This window comes from Topomyia yanbarensis, chromosome 2 (assembly GCF_030247195.1).
Source record: "Topomyia yanbarensis strain Yona2022 chromosome 2, ASM3024719v1, whole genome shotgun sequence".
Taxonomy (NCBI): domain Eukaryota; kingdom Metazoa; phylum Arthropoda; class Insecta; order Diptera; family Culicidae; genus Topomyia; species Topomyia yanbarensis.
Genome location: NC_080671.1, coordinates 325,059,497 through 325,082,999, shown reverse-complemented (window position 1 = coordinate 325,082,999; position 23,503 = coordinate 325,059,497). Strand labels below are relative to the sequence as shown.

At 37.3% G+C, this 23,503-nt stretch overlaps 1 protein-coding gene and 1 long non-coding RNA gene across 3 annotated transcripts; both read right to left on the bottom strand.

Moving 5' to 3' along the window:
* Positions 1-312: 312 nt before the first annotated feature.
* On the bottom strand, positions 313-22,767 carry LOC131683803 (protein SON-like). 2 transcript variants are annotated; one of them, XM_058966123.1, is made up of 5 exons: positions 20,856-22,767; positions 20,692-20,755; positions 1,893-1,928; positions 670-1,825; positions 313-538 (listed from the first exon to the last, which is right to left on the bottom strand). In XM_058966123.1, the coding sequence occupies exons 1-4, from the start codon at positions 22,551-22,553 to the stop codon at positions 672-674; spliced, it is 2,952 nt and encodes a 983-aa protein (XP_058822106.1). In that variant the 5' UTR covers positions 22,554-22,767; the 3' UTR covers positions 313-538; positions 670-671. The 2 variants fall into 2 exon arrangements, with proteins under 2 accessions (XP_058822106.1, XP_058822107.1); XM_058966124.1 differs by having other exon boundaries at positions 20,692-20,752.
* On the bottom strand, positions 2,605-10,749 carry LOC131683804 (uncharacterized). The gene is made up of 2 exons (XR_009304565.1): positions 8,996-10,749; positions 2,605-8,938 (listed from the first exon to the last, which is right to left on the bottom strand). It is a non-coding gene; the product is annotated as an uncharacterized LOC131683804 (long non-coding RNA).
* Positions 22,768-23,503: the final 736 nt, after the last annotated feature.

The window sequence follows — 23,503 nt, the reverse complement described above, 5'->3', positions numbered from 1 at the left end:
ATATATGCTATAAAATATACATTATTCTAGTGTGAAGGTTACACACGGATTCAATAAATTAATCGTACCGCTGTGTGAGAGGTCATCCATCTACTACAGTTGAATCTTCCTTTATTAGCAGTTATTTCATGCATCCTCATCGTCCAGTGATGTAGAAATCGAATCTCTTCTCATTCTTGGCGGTCCGAAACACGCAAAGATTCTGACTGTTTCCCCTACATTGACGAAACTACTTAAATACTATAACACCGATATATATCCTACCAACATATGGATATTGTTTTTCATCATATCTAATCAAAACCAATAGAATTTAAGGGTTATTGTTTATTTCAAATCATTTCATGTAATGTTTTTTTATTTAGCTTTTAAAGTACAATTTTTTATATTAATATGGTTAAGCTGCGTTGCTGTTCGCAAAGCATTCGTCCAAATGCTGCATTTCCAACCTCCAATAGTGGCTTCCAGGTGCAAGATCGCGTCTCCAGGTGTAGGCGTCGACCGGTAGTCCTGTTGGCTTCGGCGTTTTCAATCATATCTAGGATCGGCAGGATAAAATTAAAACCAAACAAATAAAGTTTCTATGAATAATCTTTATTTAACCATGTATAACTAAAATTGCAGAATGCAACTATTCTATATAGGTCAATAATAATGAAAAACGCTTACAGCTAATTCATTCTGTTGATATGGGCAAATCCTCTCGTCTTCAACATTCCTCCACGACCACGTTGCTTAAAATTACTGCGACCTGGTTCCATGAATCTTCCATCACCTGAACCGAAGGGTTGATCACTAATTGCACTACCGGTGTTCATCAGATTATTGTCGAAGTCAAAAGATCTTCGAGCTTGCATTCTTCGCTCGAACACTGGACCCAAATCATCTTGGATGTCATCATAAATTTCTCGCGTGAAGTTATCTTGGTTTTGTTCTTCAAACATGTCAGTATCCTGATCGCCTCCGCAAAAATTTCGGTGATACTCTTCATACTCGTCAATTGGACCATGATTATCGTCATAATGAACGACATCTTCAAAATCGTCTGTTTCATGATCGATCACTGGATCCAGCTCTTCTAGAATTTCTTGTGGTTGTTCAATTGGATTTTTATGTTCGACCATGGCATTAAAAAATGTATAAGCTGTACGAAGGTCGCCATTAAGATTGTACACCTGATCATTTTGCATACTATCTCGCATTTCTATCAATGATCCACTAGTAGCAGTCAACTTAATGTATTTAATTAGCTCACTGACGGCACGCACTTGATTCGGTGTGAGTTCCGTTATTGAACCAAACTCACTCTGTGTTTGTGCAGGCATGGGGTTTGTCTGCGCAACAGAGTCAACGGTGGGTACTGTGGCAGTTTGAGTTTGACCATTTACTTTAACTTTGACCATTCGCAGCAGACATTCAGTGCATACGGTTGGATCGGTCTGGGTGTTCTTCTGTAGTGTTACCTTTGGGAGCAGACGCTGTTGTCGTTCTTCAAATTCCAATTTCTCTCGATGACGGTTTGTAGCTTGCAAAAGTTTCTGCTGGCGTTGGAATATTTTATTTGAAATTCTTCCCTCATCTAGACGAAGAAGCTCAATGATTGGTTTAAGTTTACGAGGAATATTCCCGAATGGATCACTGGTTTCGCCCGTATGACTGCTGAACGCAAACCGTGGATTCGTCGGGGTTTGTACCACCGGTGATCGGTTTTCGTTCACATTGTTCTCGTAAAAAGTGGGCGTACGATACATGAACTTTGTGGTGCTACTGATTTCAGAACCTAAATTGTCCAATAACTCTACCGCTTGAATCACGCACCTTTTTACTAGAAAACAAAATCGAAAAACATTGCTGTAATTTTCATGTGTCACTGGCATTCGGTATTGGATTACCTTTAGCTCTAGTATACTTTTCTGGCGGTTGAGATCCTGCCAATATGAAGAAAAATCGTTATACGTTGTTTGTAGTATTAAGGGAATAATGATTAAAAACATCGATCTGAAGGTATTAGTGTTCGTATGATTACTTCATCTTATTATTATTTTAAATCGACAACAAATTCCGTATATACGCGTTCTGCTGAATGTAAGGGTCGACGAAAATGTAGGGTAGACACTCCTCATACATCTTGTTAGTAGCATTTGGGGGAAAAGTGTAAATATTCTGCTATATACTTAACAACTAATGAAAGTGTTCAGCAAGCATAGCTGGCTACGCATAGACAATCGATCTACCAAACTTAAAAATTAAAACTTCTGTATTAAATATGCTAAAGACTTTATAAGTTAGGACTCGTGCCCTTGAGGTGACATTTGGCATATCGAAGCGAAAGGTTTTTTGGAGGGGAACCCGGGGCTATTCGGACCTACCTAAGCAAATCGCACTTTTAGGTGGATAGATGTGAAAAAATTAACGGTCAAGAGTCCTGTTAGTTTGAAACCTCAGCTACATTTTGGTAGCATAAAGGTTCATTTGCGCCACTCTATGGCAGCGCTAGGCCACAATTTGCAAAACTTTGTTTTTCCATCCTTTTACAATGTAGGGGAAATTCAGATCTCCCTGCGGGGCAATTCAGACCATTATTTTCTTGATTTTTTTTTGCAATGGAATTATGTTTACCTATGAAATATTCATTAGAGAAACTCCTTAACAAGCAAAAAAATTGCGTTGCAAAAACTTAATCTGGTTAGTCACAGCTGTCGATTGACGCATCATGTATTTTATTTGATGCGGCGTGTGCAATCGTGGGCGTTGCCGCAAACCGCGGAACAGTGGTTCATGGAATAGAGGGTCCGAATAACCCCGTACGCTCATTTCGCACAAAAGTGGTGCGCGTCTTGAAAATATCTGGCTTTTCACTCAAACAAAAATCATTCCATAGAATAAGAGCCTCAAACCTTTCAAAACACTTATCTGCTATTTTTTCACTTTTATTTGTTGCTTAAATCACATTATAATGATTTTTGTTCTGAGGATGGCAAAAAAATGAAACACATTATATCACCTTTCTAAAAAAACCAAAGAATTAAGTTCAGCTGTTAAAATTATTGTTTTAGAATAGCGGTTCCACGAATATGTAGGACAGTCAAAAAGTTTTACGATTTTCTGAGAAATCAGGGGGGTCCGAATTACCACCACTGTCTTAATAGCCCCGGTCCCCCTATATAACTGTGTATGAAAAAGGCGTTTCGAAGTGGTTGCATAATGTGGCCTTAGACGATATTTTTGCAGTTCTCATATTCGGCCTAGTAAAGATAAAAAAATGGGTAGGTAATGTCAGAGACATAACTGAAGTGAAGTAGAATACACTTAGGCTGTTAATTCGAATGTGCAATTTTTGCTATCTTCTGCATTAAAAGCCAGCTATCTCGATATTTGTTATGATGTATTGTGCCCCGCTGTTGTAGTGCATTTTACCCCTGTACAGGTGCGTTTTGCCCTGCCCATTTTTCAAAGAGCAGTTTATAATGATTTTGAAAAATTGAATATTTTTCATGTCCCTGAATATTTTACACAGCGATTGTGATTTCAGAGTAAAATGTTGGCTAAATGATATCATTAATTAAATTCTCCCAATTGATGGTCTATAGCTAAGTTATGATTATATTTTCTCAGGGGTGTATTTTACCCCATCTACCTCTACATACGCTTGCATTATGTAGCGGGGTCTTTCGCACTCAACCACCCCTTCGCACGCGCACACTTGCAATCCGCGTATTGAACTCCAAAAAAAGAGCATTCTGCTTTTTCTGCGATGTGTACTGATCATTGTATGCACGTCACGATTGTGCATCATTGGATGGAATGATGGCTGGTGACAGTCATTGAATATATTCCAACCGGAGTTTGAGCTGACACAAAACGTAGCAGCTGCTACGAGGTCAGAAAGCAAACTGATGAATTTTCGCATATGTGCCGTTTTTATACCTGACGAAGTTCATTGGATAAAAAAGAGGCAGTCCTAGCAACGCTCGCTGCTTGGTTGAATTGTACGGACCAATCAGCGCAGATAATTACCACCATTACAAAATACATTATTTTCGCTATCTATAATGAACGTACATTTTACGGGATCAAATACAATATACATGCACATATTTCCGATCAGATAGTGCAAAAATATAGCGATTTCGATCAGTACAACGGAAGTTAGTCGCGTTTGAACACTGGGAAAATATCTCAGCAGAAATTTTTGAAAAGGGACCCCCATATTGAAACGTTAGAAGTATTCTACTTCAAAATAATAAAAGTCCCAGTCAAATAAACAACAAAAAATACCCGTAATATGCATCCGGAATTTGATCTGTAACTTTAAATTTCGATAAAATTCTGGCTCAAATGAAACAACCGATTCCAGGTCGGGATCGGTAGTATCGTTTGAGCCGGTTTTTGAAAGAAATCAGCCAATGACATTCCGGCTAATTTAAATGGGGCAGTCACATCTCAGAATATTGTCAGATTGAGTAAATTTTTTCTAGTTGGGCTTCCGCTAATTGGATCAGCGCAACTAAAAACAATTCGAACGCCAAAATCTCATATCAAATTTATTTTTACTTGCGATCTGACAATAATTTAAGATGTAAACAGATGCATCTTCATTATACGTCTCCTTTGGAGAGTTTTTGACATTTGTCAGTCGGTCGAGCCACAGTTTATAGAGAACAGTTACACAACGAGAGAAGACAAAAAAAAGTCTACCGCGATTGGAATCCGTTTTGATACCTCTGTACAAGGATGTAATGCACCTCAGAGCAAATAAAGAGAATAAAAAACGCTCTTTGCACTCTTCAAGCGAACCACCGTTCTTCTCTTTCACAATAAACCTCTTCACTCCGATGTGTGGTGCTTCCATACGTGAATTTCACTCCATGGCTGCACACCTCAAAGAGTAGAAATAAAGAGGCTCTTTAGTGTGAATCTTGGTCCCACGCTAACGGATGCAGAGAAGCCAACCAAAAAAACATTTTGAAAATTTTCTTTCGATCAATCTTTATCTGAATTGTAATTTGATTCGCCTTCTCTCCTGCTTGCCAGTGGGGGGAGGCATAAAAAGTGGCTCTTCAAGGTGACGCTTTGCGCGAAATTGTGCAGCTCTTGGTGCATAGATCTTTCTCTTCTTCGTTTTCAAGTTTCTCTTTGTGCGGTCATTCTGCACATCGCAGTGTTTTTGTGCTGCTCTATTTTCCATCGGTGCATTTCGCTCTTTGTGCACATTGTGTGAGCAAATAACAAGCCTGCCTCTGTAGCATAGCTGGATTCTAATTTAGCTCGATAGGTGGACTTTTTGGCTTCACTCTCTGCACACTCTTTGCGTACCTTTATAGTAAGACCTTTGGGTCCAACTAGCGAAGCGAGTCAAATTCGTTTACTGGACAGAGGCTGCGGTCCAACCAGCGAATCACGACTGTAGTTAAAACTAATCGGGTTATTCTTGTGTAGGAATGGAAAATACTGAGCAATTGAGCAGCCCTTACACGTACAATATTTTTGTCAATACTAGCGAGTATTGACGATATTATTGAACGTGTAATGGAAAAAAGTTGTGTATTGACAAAAGTATTGAACGTGTAAGGACCGATTTATGATTTACACATGCGGTTCTTTCTCTACCAATCAACAAAAATTGGATACTAATGTTTATAAACTTCAATTCAACGAATCAGTTGAAATATCTTGCGACCATCCGCGAAAGACAGTCGTGAAGTCTTTAGCACTCCATGTACATCATTGAAGTACAGCAGCAACATCAACGGTACCAGGTGCCATCTTTGGGGTATTTGTTAACTTTGAAATAAATGTAGGTAAGGTGGATGTACCAATAGTCGCATACTTAAGGAAAACTTTTGATAAAAAAATCGATGAATAGACCTATGGGCAATGCTAATACATTAAACGAAAGCTTTCAGTCCCTACTTCATAGGAAACATATAAACATGGTTTAATAACCAATTTATGTATTCAAAACCGCTTGTACCACTATAGGAACACATGTACCAATAGTGGTGCAATCGCTAATTTCGGTTCCTATTGTTGCAAATCCCATTGCTTTCTTATGAGACTTGCAACTATACACACTAAAAAAATCTGAATATTAAAGATGACTCAATTGAGAAATCTGACGCAACTTTAAACGTGATCTATTTTTATGTCATAATCGACGCACTCATAATACTCCTTTTAATAAACTCAATATTCCGTCATTATAAACACACACACACTATTTTTAAGCGCAAGAAATAAAATTTGGACTCAATGACTATGTTTTCAGTGTAAGATGCCAGAAAATTACACGTCCCGCATCATAAACGCATCAAACGAAGCGAAGCGCGTATTTATCTCAAAAGTTCTTCAAGGTCCATCGGCTGTGCAAGATGATTTTTCGTACGATGATAAAAATGCAATTATATTGCTAGTTCTGCGAATTATCCGCTGAAAACGTCGAGTTTTTTTATCAAACATGTTCGGTTACATAAAAGGGAAAAGAAGTTCGATTGCCCTTTCCACCACTGTCAGGTCATTTTTAAATCATTCAACTCGTTTGTGCAGCATATTCGGCAACGGCATATTAGCAGAAATAATGAAAAATAAATGATCTTTAAATTAGAATACATGTATACGCCTATACGTATATAATTTTCGAAAGAAAGGTAAATCTGCTTGACTCATAATTTCACAAAGTTTCGACCCAGTAAATGGTGGAACTATTCTGAATTTTGGTGAAAATTTGATTGATTTAATTTCATTTGTATCTTCCTTTTTCACGAAAATAGATAATGGGTCGATTATTTGTTGGTAAGAAGCTGCGTGACGAACTGCAGTAAGGATATTTTAATTTTCGGATTGAAGATGCGTCTTACTTGAATTTTACTAGACAAATGTAATTTCTCAGCGTTCTTGTAAATTTACATGTCCCACGTAATTTTACCGTTGGCATAATGTAAAATTACGTTTTTGAAAAAATGGCGTCTTGTAAAAATAAGAATGAGCATAATAATCGGTCATTTTGTTCGCTGGCATATGTCGGCGTAAGATGACGTAAAATTACAAGAGTTTTTCGAAGTGTGTAGGCACACTATATCAACTATAGGTGCAAGGGAGCTCAAAACTCTAAGAAAAATCATTTTTTTCAATAGTTATTTCAGCAAATTTCAAGGATAACAGTTTTATTGTCGCATAATTTTAGTGCGATGAATCGATAAAAAAATATTTGTTGATGGTTGGTACCTTAGTTAGGCGTATAACCCACTACTGCAACTATTGGTACACCTCAACTATAGGAGCACCCACCCTACCTGGCAATCTCTATCTCTCGATCAATGAGGAAGGATCGAAGCAACCACAGCAATTATTATTGATTCTTATGCTGTTTTCAGTTTTAGAATCGAGTCACCCTAGGTTCGCTCTAATGTTTACAGTTTCCATACAAAAGTGACAGCTCCGAGCGAACCTAGAACAACTCTGATCTAAAAACGAAATCAGCATTAATACTTGTATTTTTATATCGTAATTTAATTTATCAAAAGCGGTAGATTGGTTGGTATAAATAAAACCAAAATAATCGCGACATTCCATACTCTCTATTGTGTAGGATATTATAGGATGGTAGACACAGAAGCCGTGTTGATCATCACCAAAGTATTGCTGGCAGTGAGCCTGAAGATGTTTAATAAAGACCAGCTCGAAAAATTTCGCATCTGCGCTCAATGAAGTTATTTAACAATAATGATTGACGTCATACTTATTTCCTTTTATGCGACCAGAATGAATCAACCAAATACTCAACGAAAAAAATATTTTTTGGGTTGGAGGAGAAAAACCAGGACAAATTAAGCACTTTGCACGAAGTCACAGGACACAAGGAAGCCTAGTTAGTTGAAAACCAGTACATGTCCTGGGAAACCAGGATGTGTAACCACCCTATATTAAGAAAAGCGTACATCATTTTAATGACTGTCATGTAGCTCTGTTATATCACTGAAAACTGATATACAGGTAAAGTTTTCAAAGTGTATAAGAAATAAAAATGCCGTTTGGAAATGTCATCAACAAGTAGCAACTTGCCGCTAGTCGACACACAGTGGCACCTGTTCATACAAAGTTGTGACAAAATTATAAAAATTGGTCTATGTGGCTAAAACTTAGGGTTTTAACTAATTTTGGGTCGCTGAATCCATTTCTGCTATCAGTTTTGATATTCCATATTTCATTTTTTCAACTACTTTTATTTAAACCCATTTGAATGCGTTGGTTGTTAAAGGGTTAATATAAACATTAATCATAGTAGCCAATCTCATCGGATAGCAGAAATGGTTGACAAAACTAGTAAAAATCACTAATTTCTCAGTAATATGATGTTGTTTAGGCAATTAATTTGTAAGGAGATTTATGGGCTACAGGGCGTCTACATATGGATATTTTCAAAAATATAGATATACCAACTTCGGCGCAAAAATGCGCAAGATGAGCCATATATATTGTCATTGTCATTTCTCAGCCCACACCCTGGCAGACGTTCATCCGCCCATCTAGACTCTGTCAAGATGAGGACCTACAAAGCCTAACTGTTCGTATGTGCTAGTCCGTATAGCACACCAGTTTCTTCCACAAGCAGGCGCCGGCTGTTAACCAGTCCCACAAGTTTCAGATACATTACATAGAGGATAGTTGGAGACAGAAAATGAAGAGATAGTAAAGAGATTTTGGTTTGCTGAAACGAGACAAGAAAAGCAAAATAATTGATTAGTTTTTTTTTTATCGGGCAGATGGGACTGCAGCTTAACGTAACGTCAAGTTCTCTATTTTGTCTGGTCCAATGTATCCTGCTCCTAACAACGCGTGCTAAGTCGTCAGTGATGCAATTAAAACTTCGCATTGATTCCGCTTCTATTTTCTTCCTGATCTCCTCATTGGTCCCCTAGGTCAGAAGCGGATCAATCGACTGTTAAGTAAATTAGAGATCGCAGTCAGCCGTGATGTCCGCGAATTTCATACATACATACAAACTATTTGGCGCAAGTTCAGAGCGTGTAACGTCGTGTCATCTAGTCTGTCATCCTATGGAAAATCATCCTACCATCGCCTTGGGGTCAACGTCATATTGGCAAATTTCGCATTGAATCCGCTTCTGTCTCTTCCTAATCTCCTTTTTGTCTGCTAGGTCCGAAGCAGAGCAATCGACTATTAATTGAAACGGTAAACGCGAATACTTTTCCTTCGACTGTGCTGTTTCTTCTCTATCTTATAACATAACTCGATTATCCCTGTTCTAGTCAATATACATATTCATTACATTATGGACCAGGCAAACCCTTAATTTTTCTATTATTATTATCCTGAGTAGCTATACCAGTGAAGGTATTTTAGGATTTCGCAAAAGAATCTCTGCCAATAAAGGCGTAAGCAATATTTATCCACATAAAGTTTGCTCAAACCTAATGTCCGCCTAGTTCGACTCGAATAGACCACACCGACCCGAAAGGGTTGCTCATCATTTGTGAGAGCCGGTGTGCTTGGTCGAGTTTAATAATCATAAGAACAAATACTGAATAATTAACTATCTCTTAGGTGCCAGTCCTGCACTCCTTTCCTGAACTAGCCTCATACTCACGATCAAAAGAGTCGACAACTAGTAGGATCCACATGTCCCCTACCCAAGCGAATTGATCAACTTGTAAGTAGGAGCACATATCTACCAACCAGCCAAGAAGACTTCCGAATCAATGAGAATGGACCATGCCAGTCGAAGGCCACAGGCCCAGCGCCACCTCGTACAGTGTCATTGTCATTTCTCAAGATGAGAACCTACAAAGCCTAACTGTTCGTATGTGCTATTCCGTATAGATTTTGGTTTGCTGAAACGAAACAAGAAAAGCAAAACAATTGTGATTAGTATCGTAGCTATAATAAATAAATAAACGATTTCTCCTCTGTTGTCGGTTTCCCTGTTCGCAGTCCTCCCTCCTGTTCCTGATCTGTTTGGGCCACTGGCTTTCCGTTTCCTTGGCCGTCCCGCTCTCCCGCACACATCGTAGCAGGAGAAACAAATGAAAAGACAAAACAAAACATAATGAAAATAAATGGAAGTCTGCTATCTGTGCCTAAATTGATGTTGCTTCTCAGTTTTGCACGACCCAGGGGGGACTTGGCCTTGATCCCAATGCTCTGTCACCGATGTTACGTGATATTCGTTATGGAATATTCTTTGTTTGGGGGCCATTCATAAACAATGTTGTACGTTTTTTTATCCCTGATCCGCTGATACGTCTAAAATTCATTTTTAGTTTTTTTATCTCGTTACGTGACGCTCTTCCCTATTGTCAATATCCAACATCATTTATGAATGATCCCCTGGTGATATATTTAGAGCAGACAATCCAATGAGAAATAGGATTGACAGGATTTTAGTGCGCTCTTGGCACCTTGTGTCACATCTTCATGTTTGTTATACATACTAAGTATACCAAAGCATGCGATGTGATGACCGGAAGATTAGAGAAGCAACTCCTCCCCTTCCCCCCCCAAGATGAGCCATATATATCTTGAAACTATACTAAATTTTGAGTCAGATTCATGATAAGTGACCCATGGGAGACCACCTCAAAAGTTGGAAGGCGTATAAAGATAAATTACTGATATGATATGAAACTTTTTAATTGGATTTTTTGATTCAGAACAAACGTAAATCAGTTTTGCACAAAAATCTCCAATCTATAGTTTAGCATATTCATTCTTCTTTTCAATGAACTTAAAATTGCTCCAAAATTGCTCCAATCGGCTGTGTAGTTCTTGAAATATCGCCATTTAAAACTCTAAGGTACTAAAAATTCTAATTAACCCACTAGTTCCCAACACCGCCTCTAGGCGGTCTCTATAAAAATCTAAATAAAACTACTAAAACATGATTGAATGTTGTCATCCGCACTAGCATTTCTTCCCAACGCTCACACCCTTCATACACACACATTATTTTAATATTCGTAGTTTTCTGTCAAAGGCATTTGAAGCTTAAAGTTGAAAATTCGAGGAAAACGTGGAAAAAAACTATTTTGTGTTTAGTGGTAATCTTCATTAAACAAATTTTAACTGTTTTTGGAAATTTCAGTAACTAAAAAAAATATTTTTGAGTAGCCTGTTACTAGCATTTCACTGTAGATGTGAATTGGTTTAGCGGAATAATTCGGAAGTTTAGGTTTTTTGGTAAAATACTTTGCCCGCCTAGAGGCGGTGTTGGGCACCTGAGCGAAATTTTTTTTTAGTCTTTAGTGATTACTTATCGTACCGAAACTAGTATTATGTGCAATTTTACCTGAAAAAACTTATGTTTTAAAACTTTGGGTGAATGTTGCAGTTAGACTATGGATATTCTTATCATTTAATAATATTTAGGGGAGTCTGGGGCTAGTTGGCTGAATCTTTTTTTCTCCTTTAGTATTAGACATATGGCGCTGTCTCTAGTTCTGCACTTCAAGTACTGTTTAATCCATTCTCCAATGTGTTTATGTTGCATTAAATTCTGTTTCGTACACGTTGTAAGTGATATTGAGTTTTCGAGCGTATTAGAGTGAAGAGCCTACTTTAGTCGTATTATGAAGGGTGCCTCACAATTTCATTAATTACTCGGAATACAATTGATGCAATGCGTATGAATTGGCATCAATATCTTTGCTTTCTTCTTATGAACCATTATGATATCAAAAATCGCCATTTGAACCAATACGTTGAACAAAGATGGCTAACGCTGCTCTAACCAACGGTTTTACGTGGTTATGACGAAAATAGGCTCATTACCCTAGGTAACGTTTTTAAATTTCAGCATTTTTGTTATTTAGGGCGAGTTCAAAGCTATTCCACGAATGACTAGATTTTTCGATAGCGCGCGAAAAGAACTTTCCTTGGCCGTATATGTAATATACGTAACCTCAAGTAAAATTTGTTTTTTTTGTTTGTTTACTTCGGAATTTCTTAAAATTAAAAAAAATTGAAAATTTAGCTTTTAAATACAAATCGTGCGCCGAAATTAAAATTCAGGAGCATTGAGGCTGAAAAATAATAACAAGTATCATTGATTTGCAGTTCACGCGATCCATACTTTATCATCAAAAGTAGCCAGGTGGCATCATTGTGCGTATAGTCGTAAATTGGCGAGATTTTCGCGTCACATATTTAAAATTCTGTAATGCAGACAATAGTCCGCTCTTTTATGCAACGCATTCACTTTTACACGATCTTCTTAAATTAAAAACATAAAACATGATAAGTGAAACCATCGCCAGCAGACCCTGGTCTCCCCTACTATAAATTAGAAGTCAATAATTAAACAACCAAAGCACTAGAGAAATACTCCTTACAGCTTAGGTATTTTGCGTTCTGATGGAGTCCAAAATATAAGAAACCATCTGTATTCGCTTATGTTGAAGTAACTAGAAGAAAGAAAAGTTTTTGTTTTTTATTCGCCCAGGTGCCCAACACCGCCTCTAGGCGGCTTACTTATTTTAAGGCCTTAATGAAAAATTCATTACTTCCAAGAATTTTCAACATTATTTTAGTTTTTCTCATCACGAGGCCCACCTCCAAAAGTTTTTTCAAGCCAAAAAAAATTTGGGCACTGGAGGGTTAATTGAATTGAACAGAAATCCTCGACATCACTTGCTTCAACGACATGTTAAAAATTCATTTTTCATTCGATTATAGCAAAATTTTGAGATACCTTTATTCAAACTGAGAGAAAAATAAAATAAATATCTACAAAAGTACAACAAGACATTGATTTTTGGGGTTTTGTCACTCGTCGTGCCACTGTGCGACGCTACGATCGATTAGCAATCAGTATACGGGTCTTGCGTGTAAACTTGAATGCAATGGTGGTTCACGCTTGCAAACCTGTGTGCGATAGTGATTTTCACCGTATTTATATTGAAATGTTTACACAAGCTTTTCGAGAAAGTTTGTTCTAGCCTGCAGTTAACGAAGTTTGTTCTAGTTGAATTAATGCAGATTTTTGAATAAACGTGGGTTTTACGCAGTTTTCGAAAACCGCGTAAAACCGCTGTAATTAAAAAATCCGCGTAAAAAATCATGTAATTGGTATTACTGTGTATAGAAATAATTATAGGATAATGAATTAATGATATTAAATTGTTTATATCGTAATGGATTACGTAAAATGCAGTTTATGTTTAAAGGGTAGATCGACAATTATATCGTCACTTTTGAGTGATTGGTGAATCGGCTATAGTTAACGGAATGAAACCAAAGGTTTACAGTAGTTCAGTATATATATATATATATATATATATATATATATATATATATATATATATATATATATATATATATATATATATATATATATATATATATATATATATATATATATATATATATATATATATATATATATATATATATATATATATATATATATATATATATATATATATATATAATATATATATATATATATATATATATATATATATATATATATATATATATATATATATATATATATATATATATATATATATATATATATATATATATATATATATATATATATATATATATATATATATATATATATATATATATATATATATATATATATAATATATATATATATATATATATATATATATTATATTATATATATATATATATATATATATATATATATATATATATATAATATATATATATATATATATATATATATATATATATATATATATATATATATATATATATATATATATATATATATATATATATATATATTATATATATATATATATATATATATATATATATATATATATATATATATATATATATATATATATATATATATATATATATATATATATATATATAATATATATATATATATATATATATATATATATATATATATATATATATATATATATATATATATATATATTTCAGCTACATCTATAGGTTAAATTTCAGGATGGGTTTGAGTAAATTGTTCGACATTTGTGATTGGCGTCCTCCATTAGAGCTTGTACAATCGTTTGCGGTACGTTTTTTTGGTTTTTTCCAACTCCTAATCCTTTCATTTTCGTGCTTTGGTCTTCCCAAGATTGCGCTTCATAACGGTCCAATAGGTTTTGATCGGGCGGAGTTGAAAACAGTTTTGTGTGGTTTATGTCTTTCGGCACAAAATCCACTAAATTAGCCGCAGTCTCACGAATGGTTCACTATGTTTGCCACATGTGCATATGGCCTGCCAAATCAGGTACTTCGAAGCGAATTACGCGGTAGCTTCTTCCGTTGGAAACGGTCATAAACAATAATTGTCCTTTACACGAGATGCTAGTAAAGTCATTACTGAGCAGTAATGTCACTTTTAATGATCGTATATAAAGTGAGTATAGACGGAATTTCCATACAATTCCAGACATGTCATTTGTTAATGGCACTTTTATTGCGCGTGTAAGAGCCCCTATAAACGTGTTTGTATCCGTGAATTATTCCTGTCCCGGCAACTGTTTAAAATCTGCTTTGCTGTAGGTCTCATCAATGACACAGCTTTGGTATTTCGTTATCAGCGTCGTGTAGTTTCCGGGTGCGCATTTTGGCAACACTTTGCTGTTTAATTTAGATTTGTTCCAGTACCAGGACAAACTGGAAGTACTCTGGAGAAAATCGTTCCTGTACTCTCTTCTTTTTTTCTTCTTCGGGTAGCAAAGTAAAGTAAAAAGTAGCAAGCATGTTTTGCTCCTGTTTACTCCGGAGTGACAACCGTATACTGGAACAAACATTGTATTCGATTTTTTCCTTCTCATCGGAGAAGGTGACAATATTTTATTTTCGTGGTAATCAATAAAAGTGGCTAAATATACACTTCATTTCCAAGAAAAGCGACAAAGAAATACGATTGACTTTCCGTGTTCTACGCCAGCAGGGCAGCGAGCACAAAAAGAATACCGTGATAAGCTCATCTTCTCATTCTCCGGTGGATTTATTTATCCGGATAAATAATGCGTTCTATTTATCCGGAGAACTACCAATAGCTTTTCCTGTGAAAATGTGATTTTTTTTATTCTTGAAGCGGTAAATCCGGTCTCATTTACTCATATGAGTGATAAATGCAATGCCTGCTCTGCTGGCATTCGTCCCGACTTGAGAATTTCAACACCTTGTACGTTTTCAATCCGCACCGTTTCTTGGTCCTCTGGATGAAACTTTGCGAAACAGCCTAGTCCCGCGTTGAATTTTTTGGATTCCTCTTGAAACAAGCAATCAGTTGTCTCCCGGTTTGTTTATGCATTATTGCCCGCAGTTTTTATTCAGCTGTGGTGTGTGGTTGTAAGTTCATTGTAATTCATGATGTATATTCATTAGTTTTCCCAAGGTTCGAGGGATGATCCATAAATGACGTAGCATTTTTTGAGTGATTTTTAACACCCCCCTCCCCCATCGTAGCATTTCGTCGCAAAATTCCATATACCCCCCTGATAATTACGTAGCTTGACGGTAACCCTCACCCCCCTCGTTGTCCCCGTAAAAGATTTAAAAAAAATCAAAAACGACGTTAGTTAGATGAAACGGGTAAGATTGTCGTGACATCAGGTCAACCCCTATTCCCCTTTAAAAAAGCTACGTAGCATGACATGACCCCCTACTCCCCCTGTCGTCACACATCATCACAAAATACAAAACTCCCCCCTCCCCCATATAATGCTACGTCATTTATGGATGGTCCCCGATGAAACAAACAATCCAGGATTTTGCATGTGGGTGTTCATTCTCTTCCATCTCAACCTGAATCTCACAACTTCTTCTTCTTCATATCCTAGTTATTTTTCGTTGGCTGATTTTCGCTATGAGGCGTAACATCGACAATAGAGAGGTTGCTCCTCTATCTTGATTAGACATGGACCCTTTCAAAGAAAGGCATGCCCACAGTTTTTTTCTCACCTCAGAAAAATCTCAAGCACCTCGGCTGGGATTGAACCCAGATAAACTAGGGTGGGTGGCGGTCACGCTTACTACTCAACCACCGGCGCACAACCCAAACTCAAAAAAAGGACGGTTAAAAGAATTTTTACTGACCTTAAATGGCATTTTTATGCTTATGTATCTTCAGCAGTTTTATGAAATGTAATAACGCTACTAGGTATACTAGCGCCACTATCGAATCAGTGGTGCATATCTCAAACGAGTACTATCTGTCAAATTGTTCCCTGGGTTTGTTGTGGCTACACCAGGAGGGTGTCACTCCTGTCATCCGCTATGGAGATTTACGGACTTTGACAGTAGTCAACATATGATGGGCCTAGCTGCATCTAGGCCCACGTCGCCCGTGCAATAGCATTGGGTTGTTTTGATTTTAACAAAGGCAGATGTTGGCTAGGACAAAATGGCTGCCTAGGAGGCTGGGCTACACACACTTTATTCACAGACTTGCGGAAACACAAACAGTAAAACTAGCAACCATGAACATTTTCAGGCATCACGGAAGATCCCATACGCTTTGCATGGGCTTCGCCCCTTTACTTCTCCTCTCAATACCATCATGCTCGTTTGGCTGCACTTTTTAACACCTTGCTAGTATGTGTATAAAGTGTCTGTAGTTGGGACATGCTTCGTCACCCTTTGCCCGGAGTGCATGAACGGGCAAGAGACACCGAAATATGGGGTCTTCGAATGCCCTCCCGAATAGAAATGTACAGTAACAAAACCATGATTTTCACTGTGACAGTACAGTAATTTTACAATAATTTACAGTAAGTTTTAGTGTTATACTACAATACAAAAACAATAAACTAACGTTTTTACAGTAAATTTCAATGTAAAATAGACTTTTACAGTGATTATGTATCTTAACATTAAAAAAATTATGGTTATTGGTTATGTATCTTAACATTAAAAAATCAATTTTTCTTCATGCATTTTTTTTCTCGAAAACAGTAAAATTTAATGTGAATGCACTGTATCAGTTTTTTGCTGAACAGTGAAATTTATTGTTACATAAAATTTTATTGTAAATCTACTGTGAGAACTTGGCATCGAACAATGTTGAAACAGTAATAACTATAATATTTATTGTTTTATGATTGTTTGCAGGGTAAATGCTATTGTAAAATTCTATCCGGGCTAGGTTCGAAGACGTTAACTGAGATGCTGTCAACAGTTATTATGGAACATTCACACATTACGTATTATTTTTAGGGGGAGGGAGGGAGATACGACAAGTTGTGACATATGGAGGTGGGGGAGTAAGGTAGAGCGTTACGTATCATGTTTCGATTTCAATGCACGAAAAATGTAATAAGGGAGGAGGATAAAGAAATTTGTCATAATTTGTTACGTAATAAGGGAGGAGGATAGAGACATTTGTGACATTTTGTTACATGTGGAGAGGGGGAGTCAATTTTGAGCAATTTTTGCGTTACGTAATTTTGTGAATGTCTTTTTTTTATTTTTTATTTCTTGTTGATTTGACACGGCTCTATGCGCTAGGCTTAGCTGAACCGTGGGTCTTTTTAAGATTTTTACATCGTATAAACATTAAAATTAACTTTTAACTGTCCATCGGGTTTTGTTGACGCAGCTTACTGCTGCGTGTTGAGATCCTCTTCCTTGGTGGTGAAAAATTAGATGCGTTGCCTTCCGCACCTTGGGAGTCATTCGGTCTGTCTTCTCTCGTGTTTTCGTTCACGTACATGATGTCATCGGTACTGCATTCATGACTCTCAGGGTCAGATTGTTTGTTTTTTGTACTTACGGGTCGCTGTTGAAAATGCTTCTTCATCCGTATTTAATTCCTTATTGGTGCTGTTGGTTTGGAGCCATTTGGTGTATTCGTTGTTGCTTCGATGTTGGTAATGGCAGTTGGTTTAGCAGTACTTGGGTCCGATCGTTGTTGAGTGTTTGTTGCTGTCCGGCTCGCAGTCGTTGGTTCACTAACCGGTTGTGGGTTAGCGTAAGACGACTGCATACCGGCTTTGTTCGTAACAGATGGAATTTCGCGGTGTAGCGGCTGATGGCAGTTTTGCATTTAGATAACTGCCCTGGGTACGTGAACAGTGTTCGTTGAGAATATATAACACCTTGAGGTGACTTTTTGTTCAACTTGAATTTTTATTTATTCAGTTTTAGGTTTACATTTTTGTATAATATCACAGATTAAGTGATTTAGTATGTGCTTTTCATCTTTGATGAGCTTCGTTGGTGGATGGTTTCATTTCTGTTTGTGGCTGATAGTGGATGAACTTTTTTAATAGTTCTTACCTTGAGGTGATCTGCTTGGGAATGTCAAGTAAGAGAAAATAGGTTTTGTCGAACGCATTCTCACCACACGAACGCCGTTGCGAAGTCCTTGGAAGTTCATTCATCTTCTTTAACACTACCCACCTCTCTCCGTATTTTGACATGAGTTGTTTGATAGCGGCGGTACTAGTACGTGGTGCCAAGTCATGTAGTTTTATTTCAATACTGTTATTATTTATATATGTTCGGATGCTGTTTTAATTTGTTCTACGACGTAAATGATTCTGCTTGACAAATGTTTTTGAACATAATCAGCACCGACGTAAATGGTGGAATTGCACAGCATTAGCTTCTGCTACGTTGAGCTTCATTCATGCTCACCTTCAACATTAGCTCCACCTTACGAATCAATTGACGTTTAAAATACGCACACTAAGATCTCGCATTGTTATACTACCGCCCTCCTCTTAAGCCAAGAAGCGGCTTGTTTTCCTCCCAATTCTCCGCATAAAAGATATGTTTTCCTCCCAATTCAAACGTCAAAATACCAACGCAGCTGGATAAGTCAATAGGGCCCCTTACACGAGGCGCTAGTAATGTCATTACTGAGCAGTAATGTCACTTTTAATGATCGTGTAAGGTGAGTAATGACGGAATTCCCATACAATTCTAGTAATGACACTACTTAGTAATGACACTTTTATTGCGCGTGTAAGGGCCCCTAATGGTCTTACCGGACATTTCGAGATGTCCACTGCAACACAGTTTACCTGCAACGGGTTTTACTGTTGCTTTGCATTGTCACTCATTGTTTGTTCACGTTTCACACATTAGTTAGAAGAAATCAATTTTTGCAAAGCGGCGCTCGGGTAAGTTTGGATACATGCCATGCTATAGCGGTAGAGCGAGTCTTTGAACCTAGCAAGATCAGAAAACGAACTGATTTTGTGAATGGTTTCTTACGAGTATACTCTCTAAACTGCAGAGAAAGTGGCGAAGGAACCAACAAAGTAGCGCCGTGGGCTAGAAAGCCACCATTTACGTTGGGTTTCAGGGTCAATTTCACCGCCGGGGAACTCTTCGCCGGCGTAGACTAGGTCCACCACCGCGGAGCAGTTGAGTAGTACGCGACGTAGTAAAGGATTCGGGTCGTCGGGGCACCAGTGAACCGGACATCATGTTTCACCGGAATCGCCGAACCGACTTCGACACTCCACCGGGTAGCCCATAGACTTTTCTACGGCTCATGTACGTACACGTCACATGACACAAACACTACGTCACTAGCTGGTGGAAAACAATAAACAAAGACGGCAAAATATAGTGGGATTGTTTTCAACCAAGAAGCTGCAGAAGTGTTCGTGAGACCGAGCGACAAGAACTCAATGAGTAGACTAAATCTACCGCCGAGTATTGGAGCGAGTAGATCGCATCAAGTTGTTAGCAGTGGAGCTACATGGCTCACGAAAACGAACATCGGTATCAGAAGAAATCCACCGTCGGAGAATTCGCTGTAGGGTAGATTCTCCGCCGTGGACAATCCGACTATATCGTGAGGAATTCGAAACGCTAAAAAACTTACAACAAATTGGCAGATCTAAAAAAATGTTTGCATGGTGCCAGGCATTTGGATCTTAAAGCAAATCAGCTTCGGGTTCCATTTTCTCATCAACAAACCAGAACTTCGGTGCTAGCCTATTATGGAAAATGATCCTTGTAGCTACCAAATACAGTAAATACAATCGTATAAAAAATCTACGATGCGGTTAAGTCACTGAACCGTGTTAAATAAACCAAATTATGAAAAAAAAAAACAAAAAACGCAACTCCTGACATAAACTTTCAGCAATAAAGTCGTAATGTCGACAAACTTATAAATACCGCGTAAAAGCCTAAGGCGTTCGGTCAATAACGGTTTATCCAGAGGTTTATACTTGTAATCATATGTTTGTCGAGAAATGCTCAAATTGTAGAGTCGCACAACAGAACATTTTCTTGGACTTATTCTACTGCTTATAATCGCAAGTCAGTCCCATGTATATAGGGAATCCCATAGAACATGGGACTGACCTGCGATTATGGGCAGTCTAAACATTATTCAAAATAGCTTCTCTCTGCCTACAGGCAAAACACCAAACATAGTTCAGAGCCGGTATGCCAATTGAATACCAATAGGATAGGCAACACAGTCACGACAATTGAATCTGTTAGTAGATGATTATAGTAATTTTATTCATTTTATATATGAAAATTACTGTCGTTATACGCATAATTGCCCCATGTGTATAGGAAATCCCTTCGAACATGGGACAAATTAGAGTGTACCGGCAGAATAGCTTTCCATATTCAAAGAGACCCATTTCCATAAGATTTTTCTTTTTCGTACTTGGGCAGAACGTAATATTTTCGTGTAAATCAAATAAATCATACTATATAACAAAATGAACTTACCTAGGAATTGGGAGAAGGACGAGTCGTCGACAAGCACTTTGTTTTTTGAAGAATCCTTTGTCTGCTATAATGTTTATTAGGAAACAAATTTTAAATTCGTCATTTCCGTCTTTGTATATCCGTAATAAAATCGGCGGTATCAGTTCTATTAGAATAATACTTACGGAATTTATTATTTCCTGTGGATTGCCACCAACTTCAGAAAAGCTAGGTGAATCCAGCAAAGATGGCATTCCAGAGATTGGGTAAGAAATAAGTGGAGGAACCTCAATGACTGGACGAAGGTCCATGAGAGCAGGAATGCCCATATTCGCGACAGGCGGTACGTCAATAATCGGCTCAGGAAATGCATCGGATGAGTAATCGTATGGATTAGGATTGAATGGATTTGCGTACATCATAGGAGATTCACCCATCTGTGCTCCTACATTCGTAGGGTACATGGGCCTTCCGAAGGTTCTAGAACCATGTTCTTGGGCAATTTGAGAATAACTCTCAATTGGATACGATACAAATTGACTGTTAGTTGCACACCGGTACTGCTCTAGCTCGGGGAATTCTTTCCCTTCCAGCGCAAACCTAACCGCAAGATCATCGAGAAAACTTTTTTTTGCCATTAGTGCTTTATCCGGAGATCGGCTTCTATTATAACGTGATCGGCTTCGAGATCTTCGGGTAGGGCTGCGAGAATGTCGTCGTGGACTCCATCGCCGTGAGTCGCGGTATCCTAACGGTGAACGAGATCGTCCTCGTGATGGCGATCTTCTTCGTGGTGGTGATCTACCACTTCGTGCGGATGGTCGGTGCCTCGAATATCTGCTGGCAGAGGATCCATATCTTTCTATATTACTGCGATTTCTTGGGCTCTTGGATCTATCGCGTTTTGTTTTGCTCGTTGAGCGCGAGCGATTTTTAGCTTGGTCCTTATGTCCAGCCTCTTCTGTATCGGTAATCTTTGTTGATTTTTCGGGACATTTTTTATCATTTGTCACATCTTTACTATTATTTTTCGATTCATCATTAGCTAAATTCTTTTTTAATGACTTTTTAGCTTCATCCGATTTTGAATCCTTACAAGAGGACGTCTTACCAGAATCTTTACTGTTGCTGGTTTTTGATGAAGTCTTATTCGCAGAAGAGTTTGCGTTAGTTTTGCTATTTGCGTTTTTGTTACTATTATCTTTATTGGTTGGAACCTTACTAGATACGTTGTTTTTATTGCTCGTGCCGGACGAAGTTTTCTGATTTTTGTTAGCTTCGTTATTTTTACTTAAGGGTGCTTTTTTGTCGTTTGTATTTGTAGTTGAACTTTTATTCGCAGAATTGCTAGATGAATTACTGGCATGTTTTGTAGTACTATTTGAATCATTTTTAGTTGAAGTAGAATTCTTATTACTTGCTGGTTTTCCCGATGAGTTTTTGTTAGCATCCGTTGAGCTTTGTGAAGGCTTACTTACACTCGATGTTTTGTCATTGGACTTCACAGAATCTTGCGCTGAAGATCTCCCTTTATCGGAAGTGTTTCCCGAGTTCTTACATGAATCAGATTGAGCTTTCTCAGTCGAAGAATTCTTTTTCTTGTCAGTACCATTCGAATTCGTATTACTGATTTGGTTATCTTTCGAGCTGTTTCCTGGTTTCCTACTTGAATCAGACAGCTTTTTCTCGTTTGTAGTGTCCTTTTTTTTGTCTGTACCATTTGAGTCCTTAGTACTGGTTTGGTTATCTTTCGAGTTTTTAGAATCCTTTCGTTCAACTTCCGAAGTATTCTTTGAATCAACTTTTTCACCGATTTTTTTGCTTTCACTGCATTTGCGAGCCTCCGCTAATTTCTGTTCAACAATTTTCTCTAATTCACTCATTTTGAAAATTGCGGATAGCTTTAATTCCTCTTCACTACCAATGCGCACTTATTATCTCATTCGATCAATAGTTGTGCGAAGGTTGAACTATTATAATTACTACAGCAATAAACATCAGCCGATAGTATGTTTGATGAAATAACTTGCTTATTAACTGAAATTTTTGTGTAAATTTAATATTTACATTTGTAACAATGGCGGAGGCGTGATGAAATGAAAAGGAAAACTGATTTTATGGGAAATCTTTATAGCACTCAACTTCGCTATAAGAAAATTTGACATTTTAAGCAGCGTTGCCAGATGCTGGCCACACCGAGAAATAAGCAGGTATCTGCTACGCCAAAATAGATTAAAACTACTAGAGGGAGCAAAGCGCTACTGTCTCCATGTATTCACGGACTGAAACATACTGTCTCGCTCTAGCATATTGTATCCCATTACTTTGACATGTATGTACCCGGGGCAATACCCGGATAGAATTTTACAATAGCATTTACGCTACAAACAATCATAAAATAATAAATATTATACACGCAAAAGAATTATCCATGTTTGATTCTACAAATTATTTCTTCACTTTTAATCAAGAAAAAAATTTCATTTTAAATCAAGGAATTTATAAAACTAAAATGGATTTTTGGGTTGGATCAACCAAAATATCTATTACATTAATCTTACAGGTTTTGTTATCTGTGTTTTTCGAAGATCAACCAAATTATTATTTCAAATAAATCAGTGATTGAAGCATAAACATGCGTCTGATTGATTCCAAAAGTCTTCCTGTATTAGTTCGACAATCCTTGCTGGATTGAAACAAAGAGATAAAAGTTTATTCTAACTAATAAGAACGTTGTTTACACGTGCGACAAACTATCGAATTCTGAAGCGAAAGTAATTTGTTTTTGATGCGCTACATCGAAAACAAAATCCCAAAGAAAATATACTCTCCA

Coding starts and splice junctions, on each gene's coding strand:
- LOC131683803 (XM_058966123.1), bottom strand. CDS start 22,553: ATGAGTGAATTAGAGAAAATTGTTGAACAGAAATTAGCGGAGGCTCGC. Junction 1,929..20,691: donor GTCCTTCTCCCAATTCCTAG/GTAAGTTCATTT, acceptor TCATATTGGCAG/GATCTCAACCGCCAGAAAAG. Junction 1,826..1,892: donor AAAGTATACTAGAGCTAAAG/GTAATCCAATAC, acceptor TTTGTTTTCTAG/TAAAAAGGTGCGTGATTCAA.